The sequence below is a fragment of the Culex pipiens genome, chromosome 3 (assembly GCF_016801865.2).
Source record: "Culex pipiens pallens isolate TS chromosome 3, TS_CPP_V2, whole genome shotgun sequence".
Classification (NCBI taxonomy): Eukaryota; Metazoa; Arthropoda; class Insecta; order Diptera; family Culicidae; genus Culex; species Culex pipiens.
Window position 1 is genome coordinate 150,987,636 of NC_068939.1, and position 26,995 is coordinate 151,014,630.

A 26,995-nucleotide genomic window follows, 5' to 3' on the forward strand; every position below is an offset into this window, starting at 1 on the left:
AAAACATTTTCATACATAGGCTCTTTGGTCCAGACACCGTCAAAACGGCATTTTAATGTTTCATTTGACCTTGTCAAATGTTGGGCTAGATTTTTAGGTATTAAGACTATTTTTTCTAGAAAAACCAACTAATCACCTTTCATTTGCATCCAAGACAACGAAAATCGGTTGAAATGGCGTGGAGTTATGATTTTTTGAAAAATGTGTTTTTTTCTAAAAATGACGAAAATTGCCATTTTTGGAATCACCCTAGCACGGAGTAGGTCACCCTAACGATTTTGGCCAAGGATCTCCACACAAATTTTGAGCCCGATCGGAGAACAATTTGGGTCAAATATAGTTGGTAAGGGTCCCCAAGGCATATTCATAAGAAATTTGATGAATGCATCGATTTTCTGTGACTTTTTTGAACAAAAATACCACAAAATCGAAAAATAATCTTCAAAATAAAAAAAAAGTTGCTCTAGACCCTCGACGAAATATTTCGGTATACCCCGCAAAATGTCCTTTCACGGTGCCAAATACCAGACATACCGACATTTTTATTATTAGTTTGTTCTACTAAACACACCGTGTTAGGCTCTTTTCGTTTGGAATTGCTTTATGTGAATACATATTCAAGAATCTATATCTGATCGATTTGGTGTCTTCAGCAAAGTTGTAGTTTATGATTATAACTTTGCAGACAAATTGAGTACACATAAACAATTACCGGTTTTGTTTACCTTATATTACTAAAAATTGTATTCCTGAAATATTTATCTCATTTTCAAAAATATTTTTTGGTTGCAAAACCTCTTCTTGACAGTGTTGGTATTATCGCGCTCTCGCGAGAAAAAAATCTCTCTCTCGAGTTCTCGCCGCGAGTCTCAAGCTGCTGAGAGTAACTCACCGATTGCCCGTGCTCTCCTCCGCTCGCGAACGGGATAGCTCGCGAGCCAGAATTGCCCGTTCGCGAGAAGTTGAACGTGTTAGAAACGAAAAAAAAACAACACAGCGATTGAAGTTACACCTCCATACCATGGCCTGGTTCGTATTCATAAGCCTGATAAACGCTCGCGAGCGTTTGCGGCGAGAGCGAGAACGCGAACGAAAATGCGAGCGCGAGCGAGAAGAGAATAGTACTACAAGTTCCCTCCCTGGCTCGCGAGCGCGAAATGCTCTCCTTCTTCTCGCTCAAATTCCAACACTGCTTTTTGAAATTGATTGCTGAGACAGCCTCTAAAAGTTGAAATTCTGAAAAAATAGGTTTTTTCACAATGTCATCTAATAAGCCCTCATTTTTCAACCCTGCGATGTTTCGGAAACTGCTCTCTTGAATCAACAATATTCCTACTTTTTTTTGCATCAAGGGAACCAAGAGATCAGTTGTAATGGCTAAAAACACCTAATTTGAACGTTTCATAATGTTGGGCCTGCTTTTCGAAAATATTTTTTGGATGGTTAAGTTAAACCATTTATCACAAATTTTATGTGGGCAATTTTGAAATTATATTTTGAAACAATACAAATAGTTAAGCTTACAGTTATTTTTCAAAGACTGATTGTTCATGTTTTAACTCTTAATAAAAATATTGAGAGCTTCCAGTGAAGTATTTTTTTAAGGAATTTATTGTAAAATTTCTATTTTTAATATTTTTTTGTTTTTATTGTTTTTAATTTAGATCATTGTTTAAGTTTAAGAAATGCCTATTATTTAAGGATGCGGAAAAGTCGGGTCAACCACAGTTTTTAAATTGCTTAAACTAAACATTTTTCGAAACAGTTTATATCAATGTTTGATTTTTTTTTTCTGATGAAAAATAAGTAGAGCGTTCTATTTCCCGAGGTGACAAAATTCCTGGGAAATGGGAAATTTGAAATTTAACAAAAATTATTCTGATCCTGTTTCTGGTTAATATTTTGCAACAAAATTGTATAGAACAGCAATTTTAATGTCCAAAATGAGTGTGAGGATCAATTAATGGCTTGAATGCTTGTAAAAAATCATGCAACTTTAAGAAAATATTATAAATTTTCCTAATTTTTATGCTGTCTTTCAAATTGTACCAAAATCAACAAAAAATATTATTAGTATTTTTTGTTGAGAAGTATTTTTTTAATCAGAGTGTTTGTACAATTATTTATTTTTTGTGCAATTCAATTATTTTTAAATGTTGAAAGCGATTCAAGTTGATCCTGACAAGTTATTAGCGATATCAAAAAGGCGTTTTGTACCGATTTAGCACATAATTGCTTACATATGCTTAAATTTGCTTAAGGAACGAAACAGGAGGTGCCCTTAATATCAATTTTTCATCCTAGCTAGACAAAGTTTCACCCAAATTAAAAAATACAAAATTAAAAATCTGGTAAAAAAGCATAATTCTAGAGAATAACAGTTATTCCAGAACTCTTTAAAGCTTTGAAGCAGTCCAAGCCAAAGCTAGAAGGACCAATGGTGTGAATTGAATTTATACGGTTCATAAATTTCGGCAAATGTTGATGCTGGCCTAGGGTTCGAAAAAAAAATGCACACCCCAAACAGACATGATCCATTTCGCCCAATCATGGCCATAAATCAAAAATGTCTTCGCGGATGGCGCTGACGATGATGATGCATAGCTCAACAATAGGGTGGTGTAACCTATTCTTGATAGGATGTGCTTTGGAACTTATTTTCATGCAGAACCGTTTTAAAGCGAGCAAAAAAAAAACCTTTTTTTCCTAACCTCGCAGAAGCGCCCAAAACCGGAAGTTGAATCTCGCTCGCGTCTCAGCTGCAAATCCGGTAGATTATGCTGGCCACTTGGCTGGAAGTAAACCAATCTCAAAACCATGCAGAGCATATGCAACGGAGAGAAAACTCGAGGCATGCAATCCGAAAAGTGCACCGTTACGGAACGCTGCGTTCACGTGTTTGACCTTAGCCGTGGCTTGGTTGGTATAGTGGAAGAAGACAGGAAGTTGCGCGATATACCGAGCCTGGTTTGGGGGGAGGGGGAGACTTCATCGTCAACATGGGGGCAGGGCCTGCCATGTAAAAACTGACTCGAAGTGTTTGTATCATGAACACGGTAGAATCACTTTGCTGGCAAGCTGAATCGAAGCGTAACGCGTTGTCTCTGCAGGCGGAGCACCTCCGGTTGTACCGATTTTGCAGTGTAATTATGGCATGAAGTTGGAGGAGATTTTGAGTTGATTCTTAGGGTAGTTGCTACGCTGCTCTTGTTGATTAATTAACTCGAAATCTATGCACTTATCAACCTGCTGTGGCTATTGCTAAGCCTCATACAAAGAACACTACAGCTGCAGCTGCAAATCTGCGCGCACTACATTCGTCCGTCACAACCAGATATTGCAATTAATCTTCCCCGCTAGGCCTTGATTTACTTCGCGCTCAAGTTGTACATCCGGACGCGTCACATCACTCATAAATGCACCTGTGGCATCACTGCTCGACACCGTCACAGCCCCAGGTCCAACACTATCCGTAACGTCAGCTTCCTGCCCTATGTGTGCCAAGGCTGGAGAGTCTCATCCACTACCCGTCACGAACATGGTGATTCGTCAATAAAAAGTGAAACACTCGATGTGTGCTAAACCGCCACAAACAACCGCTTAGCGAGATCGAGATAGAAGCATAGAACATAAAACAAAAACGTTGTGCAAATGTCGCCGTTCGATGTTTGCACACAGCAAAGTGGCGCGAAAAACGAGATCACGAGTTAATGTTCTGAATCGCGCTCAACTTGGCAACGCTGGGGAGGTGCATAAAAGCATTACCGGAGCACCATTACGACGAGTAGTACGACCAGCGGCAGGGTTTTCCCAAGGAAGTAGTCGTCGCGTAATACAATAGACACCGGTGACACAATCGAACTGGTGCGAGGGGGTTTCCCCCCCTGGAGCTGCAATCGAACTTCACTTTCTTTGGCCGCTTCTTTGGCTGACCGGGACCGGTCGATTGGATAACTAGCTTTTGTGCAGAAATGCCACTTTTAGTGCCCGGGTCAGACGGGGAAGCTTGAAAAGAAGGGGGTCATTTGACACTCGTAAGTGCACACTCGGTGCTCGGTGGCAGTCAACGAGTACTTTGGACAATGAATCACCCGGGGATTAGTTGTCGAGCTCGAGCAGGTTCCGGGGCAAGTGAGCAACTTGCAGCAATATAGAGTTTTTGCTTCAAATGCACAGATATTTGTAAGTGCATGGAATCCAATAGCTGGTTATTTGCGGAAAAGCAATATAATTTAAGGGCGGAACACAATTCTGAACCAATGAATTGCAAACGAAGCTAATTGATTGATGCAGGTCAAAATCAATAAAGGATTGGAGATTTTCTAATCAATTTAATTGATCATTTGTTTTGTCAAAGGGATCGTTCATCAAAGCTCAAAAAGCTATTTTTATTTAGAAAGAGATTTTTTCAACCTTATCCAATTACATTTCTCAAAATGTCCACAAAATGTGATATTGCATTTCCAACCTTTGAAATTCGTACAGATTTCTCCAAATCGAAGACAAAATTGTTATTACTGAAAAACTGAAAAGAAACATTGATTTTCATCTGCCAGCAGACAACCTAAACAGTAAAACAAATCATGGTAAAATAACATCTAAAAAGGAGTGCATCTTCTATGTCAGAAAAAAGCTTTAATTTTACCTCTAATCATGTGTAAGTTTACATCTGGCAGGCGCTAGGAAAAATATCTGAAATTAAAAAAAAAGATTAAACCGGTGAAAGTAATATCTAGCTTACTAAGTCCTGCACAACCCATCTGGCGAGGCAAAAGGGGTAGGTGGCGGTCGAGAGGGGAGTTCGGTTGCTGCGGGAATTGACTATGTCAGGTCCCAAGCCTCCCCAAAACCCATCCCATCCAATCTCTCGGACGATCTGTTGGCGACTGAGTCTGAGCGTTGAAGAACTCTGCAACAATACACAGAGAAGAGCTTCAAATGCTACTTTCGACTCGGTCACATGCTCTCAGGCAAAATTCGAGCTGAAGATTGGGCTATATGATCGGTACCGATCTCTAGATGGGTCAAAAATAAACGAGATTTCCCCTCAATCTCGCTCATCTCCACGTCCTCGGATCGGTCTCTCGTGCTCGTGTGGCATGGCATTGGGGGATTGGTTTGGGGAATGAGAGGGGGCAACTGCTCGAATAATTCGTCAAAAACTGTCTCGCTCAAACAATAGCGCTACGGAAGAAGATCGTTCGGCAGGCTGTAAGCAGCAGCAAAACAGAAAACCTGAGAACAGATCATACTACAATAGATACGCAAGTGTCGCAGTGGTCCGTGTCTGTTCACAGTAAAAAAAAAAAAAAATCCTGCACGGCCAACTCGCCTCTGTGAAAACTGAATGATCAAAGCCGATGCAGCTCTATGATCTCGTATATCGTATGATCAGACGAATGTCGTCTCGAAAAATGCCACCGGGACCGACTGGAAGCGAACCCAAGCCAACTGGGGTGAGAGGCAATCACGCTTACCACTGCACCACCGACCAATCAGCCAAACTGCGGCTCCGATACTCCTTATGAGTCATGGGAAAGATAACTTTTACTTACTGTAAAATGGAATTGCACACACTAAAAAAAATCCTTATTTTTAATTCAATTATTATCAACTTTTGCTAATTGAAATTGTTTTCTTTTAACCATAGGTTCTGGTCTCAGATTTTTTTTACACCACACACACATTTTTGGAACATAAAAATGCATCTTTTGAATTTAAGTTTTGAGATGGTTCAAAATATGGAACCAAAATTATGAACCCTTGAAGAAAAAAATGTGGATAATATCAAACATATTTATGCATGTAGGGTTAGTTTGATTTCACGATTTCGCGGACAGCGTAAAATCCGTGAAATTTGGCTTTTTCATCGAAATCCCGTGAAATTTTATGTTTGTGTGAAACTGTAACGATTTATCTCAAAATAATTTATCAAACTCAAATAGGAATAAAAAATGATCATATTGTCTACTGTAGCCTTATTTAATTACTATTATAGGGTCAGTGATTTTTGACGATTGCGTGTACTTCGTGAAATTAGTGAAATTTATCAACTTTCTCGCTGTAGTAAAAATTTTACGGCTATTTTATTTGAGCGGTAAAGTTTTAAATGAAATCAATAAATTCAAGCTTTGTTTTATTCAATATAAAATGAAGAGTTGTTTTAATCTTTGAAATAACATTTCAGATTTTTTCTGAAACCTGTTCAATATTAACGATATTTGATTATTTGGGAGAATGATTCCTTTGAAAGGTAAAAAAATACTTCTTTTTTTGTTTCCTATTCTTATTTTGAATAAAAATTTTGGTTTCGATACAAATTATATTATTTTAGCCTATTGATTTAAAATTTATATTTTGAAATGGGAGATGAAAACTTTAAATATTATTTTCAATATGCCAAATGTCGCAGAAAATTCAAATTATTTTACTTATTTTGGCTGGACGAGATTGTTACATCTTGCTTTGATATGAAATTAAATAAAAGTGTAAAATAATAAACCAGAAGCAAATCAGCAAAAATGTTTAAGATTTATCAGTCGGAAAAGCAGTTCGATAAATGAGAATACGCATGCCCTACATTCTGTATCAAAATATATACAGGGATACCTCTTTTTACGCGGTCGCATTACACTTTTTGTTTCGAAGATTTCTCTTAAACTATAAAATATTTTTGCAAACTCCTAAAAGCGTTTTGTAGATTTGAACAAAACCTACAAATTGCCTTTAAAACATTGCAAAAATGTTGCGTCGTTTCGTTCCAGAGAAATCGACAAATTAATAAAAAAAAAACGTAACGCACCGCGTTAGAGCCTGTATAGAGCCTATTCATAAACCAGGTGGAAACTTTTTTGAAAATTAGAAGATTTTTTTGTGACATTCAAATTTATTGATGATTTTTTTAAGTTTATGAAGGAATAATAAATAATGAAGCATTTAAAGTAGTTTCTGTGATTTTAACATAACATTATCAGAGTTATTTAAAAAAATCCCGTTCCGTGAAATTTGGTGTTGTTTGAATTAAGGTCCCCGTGAAATTTGCAATTTTCGAGCGTGAAAAATAACTAAGCCTAGTCAAACCTAAGGCTACCAACACTTGCTTAGCAAAAATCCGTACACTTAGCCGATTTGTCCCCAAGGCATATCAAATTTAACTGAGTAATATCCAAATTTGAAAACTTTCAATTTGAGGCTTATGACTTGCTCGTTTTCAAAACATTTTAAAAATAAACCGTAACTTGAAGTTTTAAATCATTTCGTTTTTTCCAATTGTTAAACGCTTTAAAGTTTACGAATTGCCAAGCTTGTTTTTACGAGAAATATCGCTCTGAGTGTTTACCGGAGAAAATTTGTTACCGTCATCTGGGGTGAATCGAGACTACAGTCTGAAGAGGGACAGCAGTTTTAGAGCACTTAAAGGTTTTAAATTTGGAAATGGATGTACACATTTTGTTGGTCTGAGTCTATCCGAAACCAACCAGAAAATTCAAAATATTGTGCTCTAGCATGGTTAAATCTGCCGTCCCAATTCGCCCCATGTGTTCCAATTCGCCCCAGTAGACGGTAATTCAGATTTTTACAGATTTTCACATGCTTTTGAATGCTCTTGGATATTTTATCGCATAATTTTTTTTTTTGCAAGAAATTAATAAAAATTGATAGTAATATTTGAACTACCCAAATTAACCTTTTGAAATGAAACTTACAGTTGAATAAAAACATATTAGAAAATCATTTGCCAAAGCTAAAATGCAATAAAATTAATAAAAAAGTTGTTTTTATCATCATTAAAAAAAGAAAAAATCCGGCCTGTAAAAAATCTGCGAAGAAGGTAAAACATCCGTAGGGAACGGAAAAAATACATGCAGTTTTTATCCTTAGCATACTCATTGAGTATTACTTAATCTTAAAATAATTTTAGATGACAAATAAACTTTTCAATCAATCAAAATAATTTATTTTATTTATCACATTGAAAATCTATTAAAAAATATTCATGACACATTCCAGCGTTGCAACGTCACGGAATTTTTCATAATGGTATCAAAACTATTGCAAATCTAATATGATAATAGAGATTTAGAGATACAAATTTCATGAACGCTTGTTCACGGTTTTGAGAATTGATTTTTCTCCGTGTTTTTTTTTAAATTGTATTGAATTTTTTCACTTACGCCGTTATAGAATGTTATCCTATGGTCTTCTTGGCTCTTTAATTCCTGTTCTGAGCTGAAACTACATGACCTAAAGCAATCTTGCCAGATTTCACTGTACCGTTTAATAATCTTGCAATCATGTGGAATATCATTTTGATACCGTGATCCGTGAATCGGAGCTTCTTTCCGTACGACGCATGTTTCTCTACACGAAGATCTCCAACAAATACCTCTAATTTTACCTCCCCATACAGGGTTCATGGTTCATTGCCAGTCCTGACCTGTATAAAAACCCATACCACCGTGTGACGGTCACGTGTATCTATTTGCCGTCGTGTGGCACATCTCATCAAAAACCACCAATTTCCAGAATTGACGCCGCTGAAAAACGTTACTTTTGGAGGGGCAAAAAAGCCGGTTTGGGGGGTGCACTTGGCCTTCACGGCTGGCTGACTGGCGTTCATCAATCATAATTTCCAACTTTGTAAACAACGGGGGCCAAATTTCGTGCCAAAGTCACCGTTATTTTTTGAAAATTTCACACAACCAGTCCGCTGGAGTTCGGTGGCCTCTCGCGTTTCAAATTAAGTGCGACGGACCAACTCCTTACTACACTCTGTTCGGGCTGTTTTTTGTTGGTTAATTTGCATGGCTTTAAACGTGATACTCTGTAATCGTTTCCGATTTCAAGTGGACGTTCGTTACAGCTTGTTCAACACGTTAAACTGGGTGCACTCTCATTACGAAGTTGTTTGTTTTACCTTTTTTTTGTTGATTCCTGAACGTACCTCTAAGCTACGCGGACTTGGAATTTATACCTGCATCTCTTTGTGCGTTTCGCGAGCCGCGCTGATGATTGTATACAAATATATGCAAAACCGTCTTAATTATCAGCTTACTCTTTCATGTTTTGCAATTAAAATGTTTTCCCCAACTCCCCCCTCTCCGAGATGTCATCCTGTCACATCTCGGCGGACCATCTCTGTTGAAAAACCTGCTGACACACCTCTCTGACTTATCTCTGTGTGCACTTTCTCTCTCCCCCTCTTGCAGTTCAAAATTCAATTTGACGATTCATTAACCTCGACGTTTGAGTACCCCTCGGAGACGTCACTGCTGGAGACGAATGGCTTTGATGCGTCCGCCGCCGCCGCCGACAGGACACTGGACGTGGAGCCCAACAACGCCGGTGCTGGAGGAGGAGGTGGTGGTTTCCCAGACAACGGACTGCTGTCGCACAAGAACACCCTGCTGTCGTCGATGCCACTGGGTAAGTTTCGCCCGGAGAGTCACTGAACTGTCCGGGTTCATTAGGTCGCTATTAGAGTGATATGTAGGTCGGGACGACCGGAACACACTGCACATATAGATCTGTCGTTTAGTTCTATTGTAGTAACCTGGCAGGCTAGAGATCAATCAATCATCGTTAGTAGCTTGAATACTTCATGCTGGAGGGTTTTGTAGAGTAATAAATAGCTACCTTCTTTCAAAGCTTTGAAATGTATTTATTACAAATAGTGCTATTATGGACAGTAATCTCTCATTCTCTGAAGGTGCTGTAATCTGCCAGTTTTAAAACAATATGTATCGAGTTGACTCATAATTTCGATTAGTCAAGTTGTTTATTTTTACTCAACGTTAAAAAAAACATAAAATTTCGACTCTCGAAAAACAACATCAAACTCAACCAGAAAATTGTATTAATTGTACTTGAATACTTATTGAAACAATGGTGCTACTTTTAGACCTCAAAATGCTTCTTTTGCACTATTTTTGGAAGGGCAATGTTAGTTCGGATTCCAAAGTATTTTTTTCGAATGGATAACTTTATCGAATTCTTGTAAAGTACAGTTGAATGCAAATTGATTTAACATTGTAAATATAAGTCAAAAAAAATTCGAGTCGTATTTAAATTGTTCTACCAAACTTTTTTTTTAATCAAAACTCGGCGGCAAAAACTTTGGCTCAAACTGGCAGGATTTTGGGAAATTGGATTTTTAAGCTAGTTCAAAAATCGACTGAAAAAATGTGTGTACCTTTTTTATAGTTCTCAACAATACACCGACAACTTTGCCGAAGACAACAAATCGATCAGCAAAATTCCTCCAAAGGATACAGATTTTAAAAATTGGAAAATATGATTTTTTGTACGGCCAGCTGCCAAAATTGTATGGAGTTGTATTGATGAACCAATGACATGAAATGACTTACCAATTCACCATCGTACCATTTTTTTTTGCTTGGCTAAAGGCAACACCCAAAAATAAAAATAAATCAAAATTAATTTAGTGAACCTTTCCAGAATTAATAAAGTTTTCATCTTTCAATTGGAAAAGCTAGGTTCGATTTTCAAAATTTTCCAATCTATCGAAAAAAATATTTTCAAAAATTTAAAATCAAAAGGGTTTATGGTTTTACCTTTACATTATGCCTAATTTTAAAGATTTGAAAATATTTGTAATCTAAAAATAAGAAATATTGAAAATCTTATATGTACAATGGACATACATAAACACTTTAAAAAAATATCAAAACCATGCAATTTTTATCATAAAATTAACCCATTTAGGCTATAACTTGAAAAAAAGTTATGTAAAATTTAAAAAAATTGTACTCTTCAAATAAAACAAACATCATTTTTTTAATGCATTTATTTTATTCTAATTATTTTTATTTCTTTACTTTGGAATAAATGTTAACATTTTGCCTAAAATTGTTTAAAACTTGTTTTGTTATTAAATTTTATTTTAACTTATTAATATTAAATTTTTTAGTTAAAAATTGTCCCAATTGTCATATTAAATCAATTTACACTGAGAAATTCGTCACATTTTAAAATCATTTTTCCAACTACAGTTAACTAGCGTTTGAAACTTTTCAAAATTTCATTAAAAAAATCCTCTTGAAGTACTTTGAACACTTCTCTACCACGGTATGTATGGTTCCATATCCATTCCGGAAGTATTTTATTTCTACTCTTCATTTTGCCGAAAAATCTCAAACCAATCAAAGTCAAAGGCTATCAATGTCACTCCGGTTTATGGTATTTATGTGAGAGTGTAACTTGTTTCTGGGGTTACAACTTTGCATTACAAAATATCGATCAGAAAATTAAAAAAAAACTCATAAAAAAAATGTCATTGTATCAACTGAATCCGTAGAAATTTGTTGAAAATAGAATAAATAATTGAAAATGTTTCTATTTTTGTAATCATGTAATCGTTTTAGGAACCCAGAGTGCATAGTTGGCAAAGGAAGCGCGTGGTCGTAAAAAATATTCGGAGTGAAAAGTGTTTTTTGTGATTTTCAAAGCCCTTCCTATATCATCGTTGATCGGAAGGCACGGCGTCGGGTGGATTGTGTTGAAATTTTTCGAATTAGGTTTTATTTTTTTTGCGGTGAAAAAGCCATTTCTATATAATGATCGTAAGACGCACTGACAATTCGGATCGTTGAGTTAATAGTGGAGCAAAATAACTGTGATTTTGTGTGTTAACCAGAAAGACCTTCCCATAGCATCGATGCTCGGAAGGCTCGCCGACGGTTCTGTGATGAAAGTCCTCCCCACAGCGTCGTAGCTCGGGGGGGCATCGAAAAGCCAATACCTTATCCTACTAACCCAAAAAAAATTAATAACGTGATGCTTAAAGGAGATGCTGTGGATTCAACGGTCTCAAGCGGTATCAACAAGTATATAGCGAAAAACTATGTGCTTGATGAGTCTGCAACTTCAACTATCGGTCTAACATTTCTCCCTTTCGTTGAACTGCAGGCTTCTTGGGAGGGCGCCGGTATTGACTAAAAAAGTAGGGTTCTACAGAGGTTAAACAGTGAACGGATGGTTGGCTCTCACTGATCATTTTTGATTCATTGTTTAACTTCAGCTGATCTGTCAATAATGGAGTAGCAGCTCATTGGCAGTCAACCATGCTCATGCTCATGCTCATGTAATCGTTTTAGGAACCCAAACTCCTTTCGAATACCGATAAATTAAATTATTACTGTCCTTTTCAAAACTATTGACCTAAACCTTGCCGTACTAAATCATTTTTTTAAATAACCTGTATATTTTTGAGATCATTTCCTAGCACTTTACGATGTTTTACAAAGTTGTTCCTCGGATCAAAACCTATGAGAAATCTCTAAGACGAGAAAATTTTATCCGTTTGAGGAAAACTTTCTAGAAGAAGAGTTTGAAAGTGAAAAATAATTCAATTAAAACTTTTGTCTTTTCATATACTCGTGAACCACGCTTATGCCCATCCATCTACTGAGATATAGTGATGCTCAGTGATCACGATCAGGTCACTGACCTATGACGGTGACTACCTAGCTCGGTTGAGAGACCAATTTATAGCTGATTGTTTGAAGCAGATGCTAGAAGCTTGTTGGGCGAGCTTTGCGAGTGGCTTAGAATTAGAATAATTAAGCACATCTCGAGAGATTTAGAAACGTGAGTTGTGCATTAATTAACGCCTCATCGACTCGGGAGTGCTCTGGATGCTTTTCGGAACAAAGAAATTTAGAGCAGATAATAATAAAATGTTTTGAAATCAGCAGGAAGTGGTCTTTTGGGGATCAGCGGCCCCCGGACTGACTGTGACATTTTGCACAGTTGAGTTTAAAAGATCAGTTATTCTCGTTGGCATGAACAAAAGATTCAACAGAATAGCAATGGTAATTTTGTTCGGTGTAGATCCTTTTTTTTATGTGAGCTATTAATAAAGGAAATGAAATACTATTCTTCCAGAAAATTTGAGGCTTAAAATGCATTTGGAAATCATTCTTTGATTGCTTTTGATAATTGTATTCCACATCCGAATATAACGGTTGTCACATCAGCGTACCTAAAACAAATCCTTCAAGCCATACATCCTATCCAAAGTATTTCCAGAGGCAATTTACTTCACCCCATAAATTGCTTTTTCGTGGAATTGCTGCGACAAAACTCGAAGTTCCCCAATCAGCAAAAAGCTTTTACCGCAAATTAAGTCACTAACGTACACCTCTTTGCAAAAATCCAGCCTTTGACTACACAATTCAACATAGTTAACAGTCGGATGCATAAAAAGCACATGCTGCCAGGAACTTTTGCTGATGCTGTTCAGGGTGTGTGTGTGTATAAAGTGTAAAATTGCCACCCATTTCGGTTTGGAGCGAACCCCGCACCCCGCCCTAGGCCACATGCACAGTCGAAACTAGCTAACGAATGCTTCCCCCCTCCCTCAGGTCCTGCGGTAAAATTGTCAGTGTACTGTATGCTCTCTGTTCGGTGGTGTAGTTAAAACCATCAAAGCTCGCACTCCGGTGTGCCCTTTTGGCTAATTTCACCGTTCGCTGATTCTCATCAGCCATATTTTATACACCCCGCGTTGTGTGTCTCGTTAACCCTGACCACCATCAGAGGGGAGAGGATAAACGGTTTGTTCCGAGATGACCGCTTTTGGGGTCAACGCTTAATGAACAACTTTTCACCTAATTTATGTTTGAAATTAATCGTTGCACGCGTTTTGCTGCTCCCGCAAATCATTTAGTCAAAAGTTCAACTGCGGTCCAGAATTATTATTGCCAGCTCAATAGGAAAGTCGGACGACCTCGACACAAAGCTGTGAAACCGCAGAATAGTGTTTGGGACAGAATTGAACACTGCCGCACAGCTGGTGTTACTGTTTGGTAAAAGTGTGAAAGAATGGACTGCCCGCCGAGCTGTGAACCCGTTTCCTGCAAATCCAGCTTCCAGCTTCTTTCTTTCTTTTCTTGAAGTTGAATGCTGGTCAGGGGTGCCCGATGTTTTCAAGTTTTAGATTTCTTAATATATTCAATTTATATTTATTTTTACTTTTCGATTCGAAACGGATGTGGTTTTTGCTATGGATTAAAGAATGTCCAAAAAACTTTTTTATCTCGTTAAGGGTGCACATCAACCAGTAAAAATATTAAAAATAGTGAAACTTTGCTGTAAATAACTTTTAAGATAGTGGATGACTCAAAAATTATAGCTATAGTTCTCGTAGTTTAAAAGGTATCAAAATGTGCGTAACAAAATTCTGGGCGCAAAAGTTCTGCTTGATGTGCTCCGTTAACTCATCATAAGTTTGAAGCAAAACATTTTACCATACACCTTTTAATATAACTGCTCTTGTTTTAAAAAAATGGATAATCTCACAAAAATATCATTTAATCAACTTTTGCACCCTTTGAGCCATAAAAAAGTATGATGAAAAACTCTTACATTTCAAAAGGGCGTAATATTGAATAGTATATTAAGACCTTTTCGAAATGTTAGTCTTAATTTTAAGGTTTTTGAATATATATTCATTTATTTTTTCAAAGAGATCAGAAAATTTTACAAAAGTTAACATTGAAAATATTGAAACCATTTGTTGCTGAAAAAAAGGGACCTGTTTGGATGATACTTGAAAAACTTAAATTTTCTCGTTTCTTTTTATTTTATCCTCTGTATTTCAGCAACCAGGTCCAATCTTCAAACTTTTCGAAAAAAATACTTTCAGTAATGGACAACCATAGACACTATTTTTTAAAACGCAAACTAGATTTCTTCAGTTAAAATTGAACTTTAAGTGGCTATATCTTGGAAACGGTGCACTGTATCAAAAATCTTCAGATTACTTTTCGTTTGCAAATTATAATTTACATTAAAAACTGAAATTATTTTTTTACTAATGCATTTTTTTTTAGATATCATCACGCGGCCGCAAAACATGTCACAAAATTTCAAAAATAAAAAAAAATAAAAAAAATGAGAAATTCATTTTTTGTGAATATATTTCAAAGTTTATGTCGCCCCGCCTCCCCCTTCAAAATTGGTCTGAAAAACCAGGGCAAAAAAAATATTTTTCAAAAATCATCAAAATTCAATGGAAATAGAAGTCTTATCAACTAAAAACAATCAAAAATGCCATTTATTTATTAGTTTGGGCTCGTTTTAAATTATTTAGAACTTTTATGAAATTCTCGCAATAAAATTTTCGTCAATACTTAGGAATTTTGGAAATTAATAATTGCAAATCAATTGGACTGCATTTGAAAACAGCGCTCAAGAATGGAAAAATTTGAAACAATGGAAAAGTTCCACAATTATTACAGAATAAAAAAAAAAATAGTGTGTTGCAATTATTCAAAATATATTTGAAACGAGACTTTTAAAAAGTTTTTAAAATACTGCTCATTATGCATTTTAAAGTGATAAAATTTATACTTTTTCATATTTTCTCACTTTTAACCTTATGTATACGATTTTTTGTCGCACATCCTTCGAAAACGTGAATCTTGTCCCTGTACAATTATAAAAGTTATGGCTGAATATGTTGATCATAAATTACTTCTCGAACATCAGGTATAACTGTTTCAGTCGAAAATAAATTGAAAAAAAAATATTGAAAAAGCGCCCAAAATTTTAAAAACTGAATCAATAAAATCAAAAGACTTGTAAAAATGTTTTAAAAAAAACACTTTTCAAAAAAAAAAACTCGTAAAATTCTGATTACTCGTTGAAAATACACGCAAACTGCTTATGTTTGTGAATCCTTTTTTTTTGCTTTTTTTCTGCTCTAAAACTTTGTAGAACATTGTTACACTCTAAAAACTAACCATGCAAAGTAAGAAATTAACACGTAATTTTATCATTTTTGTTCTAAATGGAAAAAATGGCTCTCTGGGTTATTTCAGATCAAAATCAAATATTTAAAAAAAATACATAAAAATTCCCATAAAATGACATGTCTCACGATTTTTGACGAATTCTGAGTACCCCATCAAATTGGGTGTCCACAAAAGTTCCTTTGACACCAAATTCCTATTTCTTCATCGTTTTGAGCTATAAATCTCAAAACGAAAGGGGTCGTACAGCCCCTCCGTCACGATATGTCGAAAAAAGATTCATTAGGGCAAAGTTTCACGGGGTCAGGGCTACTTTTTCCGATTTCTGTGAGTTGGCGGAAAATTAAAAAAAGGCGTTTTAAACTGAAATTTCGTAACAATTGCTTAGTACGATGTGAGCAAGCGAATTTTGTCAAAAGAATTGGTCAATAATTTGTTTGAATAGTGAGAAACAGCAGATGGGATGGAAAGACTAAAAACCAAAATTTGCTAAAATTCATTCTTGGGAGAATCGTGCAACCTTCAGAATATTTCTAAGTCTAATCAAGTCATTCGACAATCCCTGACCTCAAATGGATTCCCCCAAGCATTACCGGTTTAGCAGCTGCTGGCTGACCACGGACACCAAGCTGGACCAATTGCAGTGCCAGAAGTCATTCTAACACCCAATAGCCCAGGGATTAGGTTATTAATGGTTGCACAATTTTAAAGTGCTTGCAGCTGCCGCTGGTCAGAAAGTTTCTCCGACAAAGCTTCGGCGCGGACAACGTTTGTACAAGCAACGACGCCTGCGGAAAAGCGCGAGTCACAACCAACGACAAGGTCTTATCGAGGCGGCGTTGTTTGCACACAAAGTGCAGCCAAGTATGGGAGCCCCAGCTATATATTTGCGCCCAAGCTGACATACCGCGGAGCTCTGTTTGCCCTTTTACTTCAATCTCTTCGGGACGAACATGCGGATGTTTTGTGCCTTTTTGTACACATCCCCACGAAACTAAGAGATGTCACTTTGCTCTTTTTTAACTTAGAAAGGGCTTGGGGCGGTTTGCATTCTCTTGTCTCTTTGGATATAAATTGGTTAGTTGTACCCTGTTCCACCCAATAGGGTTACTCTCTCTAATATGCGTGCTTGCTTCACAGAAAAACAAAGTTTTCAAAAAATCAGACCACCCTAGCTTGCTTGCAGACGATCTGCCATATGCCTCGCTCCAGATGCGGCCCGGCTTCAGAACCGGTACTTCACACAAAGCTCCACAATACACAAAGAAAGTGCGCGGCGCATAAAGTCGAGCCAAATGACTACGACGTTCTAATTGATATCGCAATTACACACGTCCGCTCTTTTATCGAGCTCCGCCCCCCGAGGCGTGAAAGATCTGTGCGCAATTCCTCGTACCCGGCAAGACGAAAAAATAAAATAAAGACGATATCATTATACCACTCCACAAATGTAGGCAAATTTGTACGAGCAAGCGAGCTTCAGTTTTAACTAGCGCTGGAACTAATTATTCCGGCCGGCTTGACTCGGCGATAGAGTGGGGAATTCCGGTGTTCATTTCTGGAGCAGATTCTTGCCAAACTGTAGAAGGGGCAGATGGTTTTCCCCGGGTTGGATTAGTTTTGTTCTCGGTAATTATCCAAATTATTAGAATATGGAGAACAATTCGACAAATTAAATCTACGAAAAAAACTTTGTTCTCATTGCTAAGCTAAATTAACTTTTCGAGCAGAGGTAAATAAGAAGAGAAATGTCTTGAAAAACCTTTCAACCAATACTATAGTTTGGTATGTGTGAAAGCTACAAAAATAGTCTAAAGGATAATTGAAGAGCAATACATGATTTCATACCAATTTGGTATTATTTTGAGTTTGGAATTGATTACCAAGCAACTCAAAAAAAAAAGCTATCAAGTAACATGACATTTCGTGCAACATTACAACTCTTTTTCTGCAGCAAAATTTCTCTGCTCGGCAATCAGAGCAGTTCTCTACGAAATCGGTCTTTTTTCTTAAATTTTAATTTTTGTATTTTTAAATCCGACTGAAACTTTTTTGGTGCCTTCGGTATGCCCAAAGAAGCCATTTTGCATCATTAGTTTGTCCATATAATTTTCCATACAAATTTGGCAGCTGTCCATACAAAAATGATATGTGAAAATTCAAAAATCTCTATCTTTTGAAGGAATTTTTTGATCGATTTGGTGTCTTCGGCAAAGTTGTAGGTATGGATATGGACTACACTGGAAAAAAATGATACACGGTAAAAAAAATTTGGTGATTTTTTATTTAACTTTTTGTCACTAAAACTTGATTTGCAATAAAACACTATTTTTATTTTTTTAATTTTTTTATATGTTTTAGAGGACATCAACTTTTCAGAAATTTTCAGGTTGTGCAAAAAATCTTTGAGCGAGTTATGAATTTTTGAATCAATACTGATTTTTTTCAAAAAATCGAAAAATTGGTCGCAAAAATCATTTTTCGATGTAAAATCAAATTTGCAATCAAAAAGTACTTTAGTGAAATTTTGATAAAGTGCACCGTTTTCAAGTTTAATCCATTTTTAGGTGACTTTTTTTTAAAATAGTCGCAGTTTTTTTTTTTTTTTAATTAGTGCACATGTTTGCCCACCTTTGAAAAAAATATTTTTGAAAAGCTGAGAAAATTTTCTATATTTTGCATTTTTTAACTTTGTTGATACTTCCCTTCGTTGCTGAGATATTGCCATGCAAAGGTTTAAAAACAAGAAAATTGATGTTTTCTATGTCCCACCCAAACAACACATCATTTTCTAATGTCGATATCTCATCAACTAATGGTCCGATTTTCAATGTTAAAATAAGAAACATTCGTGAAATTTTCCGATCTTTTCGAAAAAATTTTTTTTTAAATTTTTAAACCAGGACTAACATTTTAAAAGGGCGTATTATTGAATGTTTGGATTTAACTTGAAAACGGTGCACTTTATCAAAATTTCACTAAACTACTTTTTGATTGCAAATTTGATTTTACATCGAAAACTGAAGTTAAAAAATGTTTGCGACCATTTTTTCGATTTTTTGAAAAAATCAGTATTGATTTAAAAATTTATAACTCGCTCAAAGATTTTTAGCACAACCTGGAAATTTCTGAAAAGTTGGCATTTAATGTCCTCTAAAACATATCAAAAAATAAAAAAAAATAAAAATAGTGTTTTTTTGCAAATCAAGTTTTAGTGACAAAAAGTTAAATAAAAAATCACCAAAAATTTGTTTACCGTGTATCATTTTTTTCCAGTGTAGTCCATATCCATACCTACAACTTTGCCGAAGACACCAAATCGATCAAAAAATTCCTTCAAAAGATACAGATTTTTGAATTTTCATACATCATTTTTGTATGGCCAGCTGCCAAATTTGTATGGAAAATTATATGGACAAACTAATGATGCAAAATGGCTTCTTTGGGCATACCGAAGGCACCAAAAAAGTTTCAGTCGGATTAAAAAATACAAAAAAAAATCGAATGACCGAAATCTGCGAGAACTGCTCATCATTCACACCTCTCTTCTCACGGTTGGAAGTCACGCTTCGCCACTAAATTATCGCGATTGTGGCCGTGTGCGGTTGGTTCTTCGATAAGCTGGCCGTGCTCATCATCATCGTGTGTCGCCGGCAACCCATGAAATCGATCCATTACCCTTCCACCCCCCAGCCCCCTCGATGTAACTATTGTCCGCCGCTGACATCTTTTATCGCCACCAATGATGCGTTAATGTTATTGCTTGCACTGCTCGTGTGAGACTCATGAGAAAGTTTGAAAGCATCTTCCCCCCACCTTTGATAGTTTTGGTTCGATCAGATTCCATCAATTTTAAGGCTTTTATCAACGCGTAAACGCGAAAAAAAGGTAGATCTTTGTTCAGTACATGGAGGTGGAATTAGCGAACAGTAGGGTAATTGTACCTCTTTTGGACATGTAGAATATTTTGGTATTTTTAACAACAAAATATAGCATATAACGCAGTTTGACAAAAAAATCGTTGTTTTTTTCTCTTTCTAAACTCACAAAAAAATTAAGACACAAAACAACAACACCAATTTCGAACTGGCATGTGGTCAATTTGCACAGTAGCTGCATTTTTTGGCTTTGTTTCAAGCTGATCGTATCGTTTGCAAACGAACATAGCTTAAGCTGCTCGTCTGGTGGAAAGTTGTGGAAGCTGTGCACTAGACGACGACGGTTAGGAGCGTGTCAGGAGATTTTTTTTTCTCGCAAATTGCAGTTATTAACTTTATTAACTTTGTAGTAGCTGACAGAGCCATGCAATCTGCTTTTTTCACACCTTTTTCGAGCGAAAAATTGTCGTGTTTTAGTTTACTTTGTTACGTAAAAGGTGAAACCGTTACAGGCACAAATTTGTTGTGTCCTTTAGTAATATTTAGTCTTGTTGAATTTATTCTAATAGAATTTCAAATTTCAATGTTATTTTTAATGCTACCAATGCCAAAAACTGACCCATAAATTAATTCGCAAAATGGTACTAATTTAAACGTTTTACTGCGCTCCTCTTTTTTTATTATCCTCGACACCATCGTAATTTATCTCATCAGCGCGTTGCAACACGCCGTCATTAACTGCGTTTTAACGATTTTCGGCACGCCGTGATCTGCTGATACTGCACGTTCACACGGCGAAATTGCCCAAATTTTTTGATTGTCACATTTTAGCTCAGAGCTTTTATGTAGAGAGAAAAAAAGGAGATGTGTCGAAAATCGATACTGATTAATTTCGAAATTATTTTGGTTTGCCATTGGATATTAAAAAAGGCAAATAAGCATTATTGTGAGTTTGTACACCCACAATCGAAACCCGAGAGAATAGCTCTACCAAAATTAAACGGTAGAATAATCCTCTAGCGAGTGAACCATCAAGAAATAGTGTTCGTTCGTTCATTGAAACAGTTCATCCCATTGAGCGACTTAACTTATTGGCAAATGACCATTTTGTAGAATCTATGACATTTCCCCGAAGCCCACATTCCCGAAAAGACATTTCCCCGAATGCCACATCTCCGAAAAGACAATTTCCCGAAATGTCATTTACCCGAAAATCATTTCCCTGAACAATCCATTTCCCCGAACGGTCACATCCCCGAAAGGCGACTTCCCCTAAAAACCACTTTCCCGAATGGCCACTTCCCCTAATTTTCCACATCCCTGAAAATCCCCGAACTCCTCTTCCCCGAACTCCACTTCCCCGAAAACCGGTCAGGCGGATATGCCCGTTGCCTAGAACTACCCGCCTGACCGGGTTCGGGGAAGTAGCGATCAAAGCAGTATCATGTCCACAATTGAACTTTACTCATGGGTTCATCTTCAAAAAAAGTTCATCTGTAAAAAAAAGTACCGGTACTGAGACTCGAACCCAAGACCTTCGGCATAATGAACCGTGCCTTTGCCGTATGGACCACCATGGTTCGGTGACTAAGTGGCGGTCATTTGTCCATATAAGCCACTCAATAGGATGAACTGTTCCAATGAACGAATGAACACGCGAGAGGACTATACTCTCGCAAAATAGCACTTTCCTCACGTTTCTATTCGTGAGGACTATGCCCTCGTTCTTTAACTTAGGGTGCAGAATTCGAATTTAAAGTAAAGAATTAGAAAATAAAAAAAAACAAACGGCCGTCGGAGAGATCACACACACATACTTCCACTTACAATTTCATCATCTTTCTTTTAAAATTTGTGTCAGTTTTCACCGAAATAGTCCGATCAAAATTAAATTAGCAATTTAATTTTTGGGAAAGTAACCATTCGGGTATATGTAAATTCGGTAAAACGACCGTTCGGTAAAATGGCCATTAAGGTAAATGACAATCGGGGATATGAAATTTTCGGGAAAATGATTTTCGGGGATGTGGAATTTTCGGGAAAATGATTTTCGGGGATTTTTCGGGGATGTAGAATTTTCGGGGAAATGATTTTCGGGGATATGGGATTCGGTAAAGTGGGATTTGGGCATAAGGGATAAAACCCATTTCTAAGTCATAGAATCTTGGTGGCCGATACGGCAAAGGCGCGGATTCGATAAGTCAAAGGTCTTCGATTCGATTCTGGATATCGACATTTTTTTTTTTTTGGGTGAACATTTTTGAAAATGAACACGCTCTCGACAGTTTCGGGTTTTTTTCCTTTGCGTCCGTTCACAGTAAGAATGTGCAGAATGGGTAATGTTAATTTCCAAAATAAGATCATCGAGCCTTCCTTTAATCCGTTTCAGGGCTGTATATTATATAGAGATAACATGTCACACCAGACTTAAAGATCGTCGATTTGGGTCAAATTTGGCCAAAATAATTTGACTGTTTTTTTACGATTGAGGAGGTCCGAAATCCGAAATAGACTGATCAAAAAAATTGCGTTTCCATTTTGGGAAGCATCTCTTTTAGTTTAGTAAATTGTTGACAATTGCAATAACAGTAAATATAAAATCTGAACAGAATAGAAATTCATTAATTTGTTTTTTAGAGAAAAAAAATCACAAATCTTGTGGTGAAATAGCCACATTAAAATTTTAATTTTCTTTCAAGTTAACTTCCCATTTCATAAATTACCCATCTGCAAAAAAAGAAACGAAAGTGAAATGGAATGCCACCAAATGGCATTTCCCGATTGGAATGCATTCGCCACAATAAAATAAATGCACCATGCCGTTACTTTGTTTGGCAAATCGTTTAGTGCAAGGCACCCATGGTACAAACCTCGCCCATCAAGCTGAAACTATTAAGAGGGAAACGTCGGAAGTCATTGGCGATGATTTTTTTTTATAACGCTCGCTGGAATGTCTGCCAATGTGATTGACGCGTGAAAATTTTCATTGCATCGACGACGAGGAAGAAAGGCTTGCGCGGGCACGTGCAATAAAAACGTTACAATTAACCTAATAAGCCATCAGCGACCACGTCAAAACGGCGAATTTTATGGTTCGCTGACAAGCCCCTAGTCGTCACAAAAAGTTAGTCAATGGCTCCAGTTGTTCTGCCCATTGCCGTACAAACACGTGCTGGAATTGGAATTGGAAGTGGTTGGTGGTGGTGACCAGCGAAAAATTAGTGCCAATTGAATCGCCAATTGGAAATCTGAACTGCGTTTACACAACGCCGGGGGGTCTAGTTCTCTGTGTTTGGCCAGGGTAAATGACACTCGCGCCTTGTTTGTCTTGGGGAGAAATTGTACGTCGAGTGTGTTAGTTTACCGTCAAAGTTGTAAACTAATCGTTTGTTCGTTGGTTTGCAAATGGGCGCGCGAAAGCTTTGTGGCATTAAACGTGCCTGAATGAGATACCTTTGGCGAGATACGACCGCAAGAACTGCATTAGTCATGGCCGCTAGTGGTGCCAGAGGTTAAGGCAGCAACTCAATACTCATAGATTTAGGTGTAGCTTAGCATGCTGCCGAAGAAAGGGCGTTTCTTCCAGGTTCTCACGCTAAAGAACTCGAAAACCGGTTGTCGGAGTTGTTGGAGGTTGCACACGTGCAGTGCTTCAACCATTGTGGTTACATTAATACGATGGTGTCAACGTGATAAAAATGCTAGGTCAATATGAGAATTAACTTGATTGTTGCATAAACTGTAGTTAATTTGTTAATTTATACGGTTAATAACGCCGTTTGGGATAAGAGATACAATAAAATCTGCATTGAAAAAAAAAAATAGAATTTATGATGGTGGAAGAAAATGACATCAAAACATTCAAAAGAACAAACGATTTCGAAATATCACGGTAAACTTGAAAGTATCGGGAATTTTAAATACAGGTTTGATGGAAAGTATCAACGTTGTTCAACGAAAAGGTTATTGCCGAAAATTTTATCGTCAGGAGAAAACGCTGAAAAAACAGCTATATCAAAATAACTAAAAGTGACGAACTGTCACTTAATACACCGATCTCAAGGTATGTCGATTAGATAAGGTAAGACGGAATTTTTCAGCTGTCAAAATAGCTAGCACGAAACCTTGATTTTATAAGGCGATTTTCAGAAAAGTGAAAATTTTAACATTTTTCGGGAAAATTTCACCGGATTTTGGTCCTTTGGGTGTTAAGCATGCCAAACTAGAGCGCCAATTTCCCGGGGTTACAAATTTCCCGGGAAACGGGAAATTTAATTATTTTTGAAAATTGTTATGATCTTGGTTTTAATTAATATTATACAACAAAATTATATAAGACATCAACATTAATGGTTTAAATAAGCGTGAAGATCAATTAACAGCATGAGTGAATTTTACATGCAAGAAAATGTATTTTGGTATTTTTTGATGAGAAATTTTAAACTTGCCTCTGTGATCAGTTTATTGAAACGAAAAAAAACATGCAGAAATTTTGTTTTTCATGACAAGTACTGGTTTCAGCTCTAGAACAAATGGTAAAGCTTTTTATTGTTGGTTTTACTCCAAACAACCCAATGTTTTCAAATATTTGAAGCAAGCTTTGAATATATTCTTGCATTTTTTTACAACAAACAATAGAAACTAATTGTTCAATGATTTTGTTGTATTATTATGCAAATTGTACGATAAATTAACATTATTCCATAAAAAGTCTTCTATTTTTCACATTAAACCCTCTACACCTGTAGTTGCACCAGAGCTCCATAATTCTTTTACTTCAAATTGTAATTTCTTTAGTACTAGGTTTTCAACCAATTGAATTAATTCTTTTTGCACAAATTCGATTTTCATCTCATTGGATCATGGTAAACAAAAACGTAAAAAAATCTCAATTTTAATTGGGAGGCAAGGACAAGGAGTTAATATTGTTTTGATGAAATAACATCAATCTGTTATAAGCTTACCTACTTGTAATAATTTATTACTCATCAAGCAAGATCTATTCCAGTTGCTTCAAAAATGAATATAATCAGAAATAATTCTGATAGCATAATTTCTAATAATCTGATTAATTATATATAAATACCAAACAATACATTTAATTTAACAAAATTATGTTGAGTTTGTTAATTTATTATTTTTTCAGAGCATTTTCAAAAAATAGTTCCAAAAATTTAAGAAAATGTATACTTCCGCTAGAATTTCGGGAATTCCCGGTAAATTTACAAATTTCCCGGGAAACGGGAAATATATTTTTTTGGGAAATCCCGGGAATTCCCAGAAATTTTTTTCCCGGGACGGGAAATTGGACGATCTATGCCAAACTGAACACAAAAAAAGATCCAGTAAAATTTGCTCCACAAATGGTCAAATTTTCATTTTTTTCTGAAAATCTTCATAAAAAATCCGGGCTCCTGCAAACTATCTATTTTGACAGCAAGAAAATTTGCCTTACCTTACTTATCTGGGTTCTCTTGATCTCTGATTTGTAAATGTTCTCCTAATGTCTCATTTGTAAAGGGTTCTCCTAATCTAAGATTTGTGAATGTAACATTCTGGAGCAGAACTGCTGAATTCTAATCAAATGACCATCCATAAACCACGACACCTTAAAAACTTGTTGAAAATGTCTCAACCTTGTACAGCTTTTGAATTTTTTTTCTCGTGTTTAACTAACCTAACACCGGAGCAACTTTTGCTGCACGAAAAATTTTACTTGTCTTGTCTAATGTTTTTCATCATTAATTTTTAGTACATACTGTGATCTTGTTTGGTACTGTAAGGCCCTACCTACAGTCGAAGCTCTGGTTTTCGATCTCCCCGATCTCTCGATGAATTCTTCAGTCCATTCGATTCTCTTCATTCCTCGATATTTTTCTTGCTTGAAGAGTCTCTTCCTCGACGGTCCCTATGATTCTTTTTCAGCAATTCCCCACGAAAACAGCATGGAAAAAAACAAAAGTGCTCGGATCGGGCTCAAAATTTTTGTGGGAGTTCCCTGGCCGAAATAATTAGACCCGTATTTTTTTGTTTGGCCATTAGGGTGACCTACGCCGTGTTAGGGTGGTCTGAAAAATTGCCATTTTCGTCGATTTTCGCAAAAACCACTTTTTTCGAAAAATCATAACTCCTCGCCATTTTAACCGATTTCAATTGTCTTATACGCAAATGAAAGGTGATAAGTTGGCCTTTCAAAGAAAAATAATAAGAAGTTTAAAAAATCTAGCCTAACATATGAAAAGGGCGTATGAAACTTTAAAATGTCGTTTTGACAGTGTCTGGACCAAAGAGCCTATGTCTGGAAATATTTTTATCGGATTCTCCGGACATTTTTACATAACATACTAAAAAATGGGAGGAGTTCATTAACAGGATTCCGAGATATGATTTTTTGAAAATAAAATCCGTGTTTTTCGTAATTTTCGTAATTAAAAGACGCAACTTTTGGTACCCAGACATGTATAGGTCATCGCTGAAATTTTTAAGTTATCGCAGTTTTTGTGAAAAAAGTTGATTTTTTGCCAATTTCGTCATTCTCCGGTTTTTGCGCGCGGCGCGTCAGAAAACACGGATTTTATTTTCAAAAAATCATATCTCGGAATCCTGTTAATGAACTCCTCCCATTTTTTAGTATGTTATGTAAAAATGTCCGGGGAATCCGATAAAATTATTTCCAGACATAGGCTCTTTGGACCAGACACCGTCAAAACGGCATTTTAAAGTTGCATACGCCCTTTTCATATGTTAGGCTAGATTTTTGAAACTTCTTACTATTTTTCTTTGAAAGGCCAACTTATCACCTTTCATTTGCGTATAAGACAATTGAAATCGGTTGAAATGGCGAGGAGTTATGATTTTTCGAAAAAAGTGGTTTTTGCGAAAATCGACGAAAATGGCAATTTTTCAGACCACCCTAACACGGCGTAGGTCACCCTAATGGCCAAACAAAAAAATACGGGTCTAATTATTTCGGCCAGGGAACTCCCACAAAAATTTTGAGCCCGATCCGAGCACTTTTGTTTTTTTCCATGCTGTTTTCGTGGGGAATTGCTGTTTTGCTTTATAAATCTCTTCCGGTTGTCAATTTTTTTTTTTTTTTTTTTAATTTATATTTATTCAAATTTCTTTTCCATGTACATTCATTCAGTTAAAATATTATTGAGTGTCCAATCACAAACGATGACTTTTCACCTCAATTTTAAATACAAGCAACTTTCATTTATTCATGAAATATTGTAGCTTTCGCTATTCAGTGATTTCAAATGTAGGAGGTCCTACATGTACAAAAGGGAAAAAGAGATACCTTAAAACTAACTTATAAACTATATAAAGAGCGGATCA

General features: G+C 36.3%; 1 protein-coding gene across 3 annotated transcripts in view; it reads left to right on the plus strand.

Annotated features, from left to right (window-relative positions):
• The window catches only part of LOC120422250 (mucin-19-like), a 134,711-nt gene that overhangs the window by 90,961 nt on the left and 16,755 nt on the right, over positions 1–26,995 (plus strand). For all 3 annotated transcript variants that reach the window (XM_039585646.2, XM_039585645.2, XM_039585643.2), the window contains exon 4: positions 9,210–9,426. In XM_039585646.2, the coding sequence (XP_039441580.1) occupies positions 9,210–9,426 (217 nt within the window). The remainder of the gene's footprint in view (positions 1–9,209; positions 9,427–26,995) is intronic.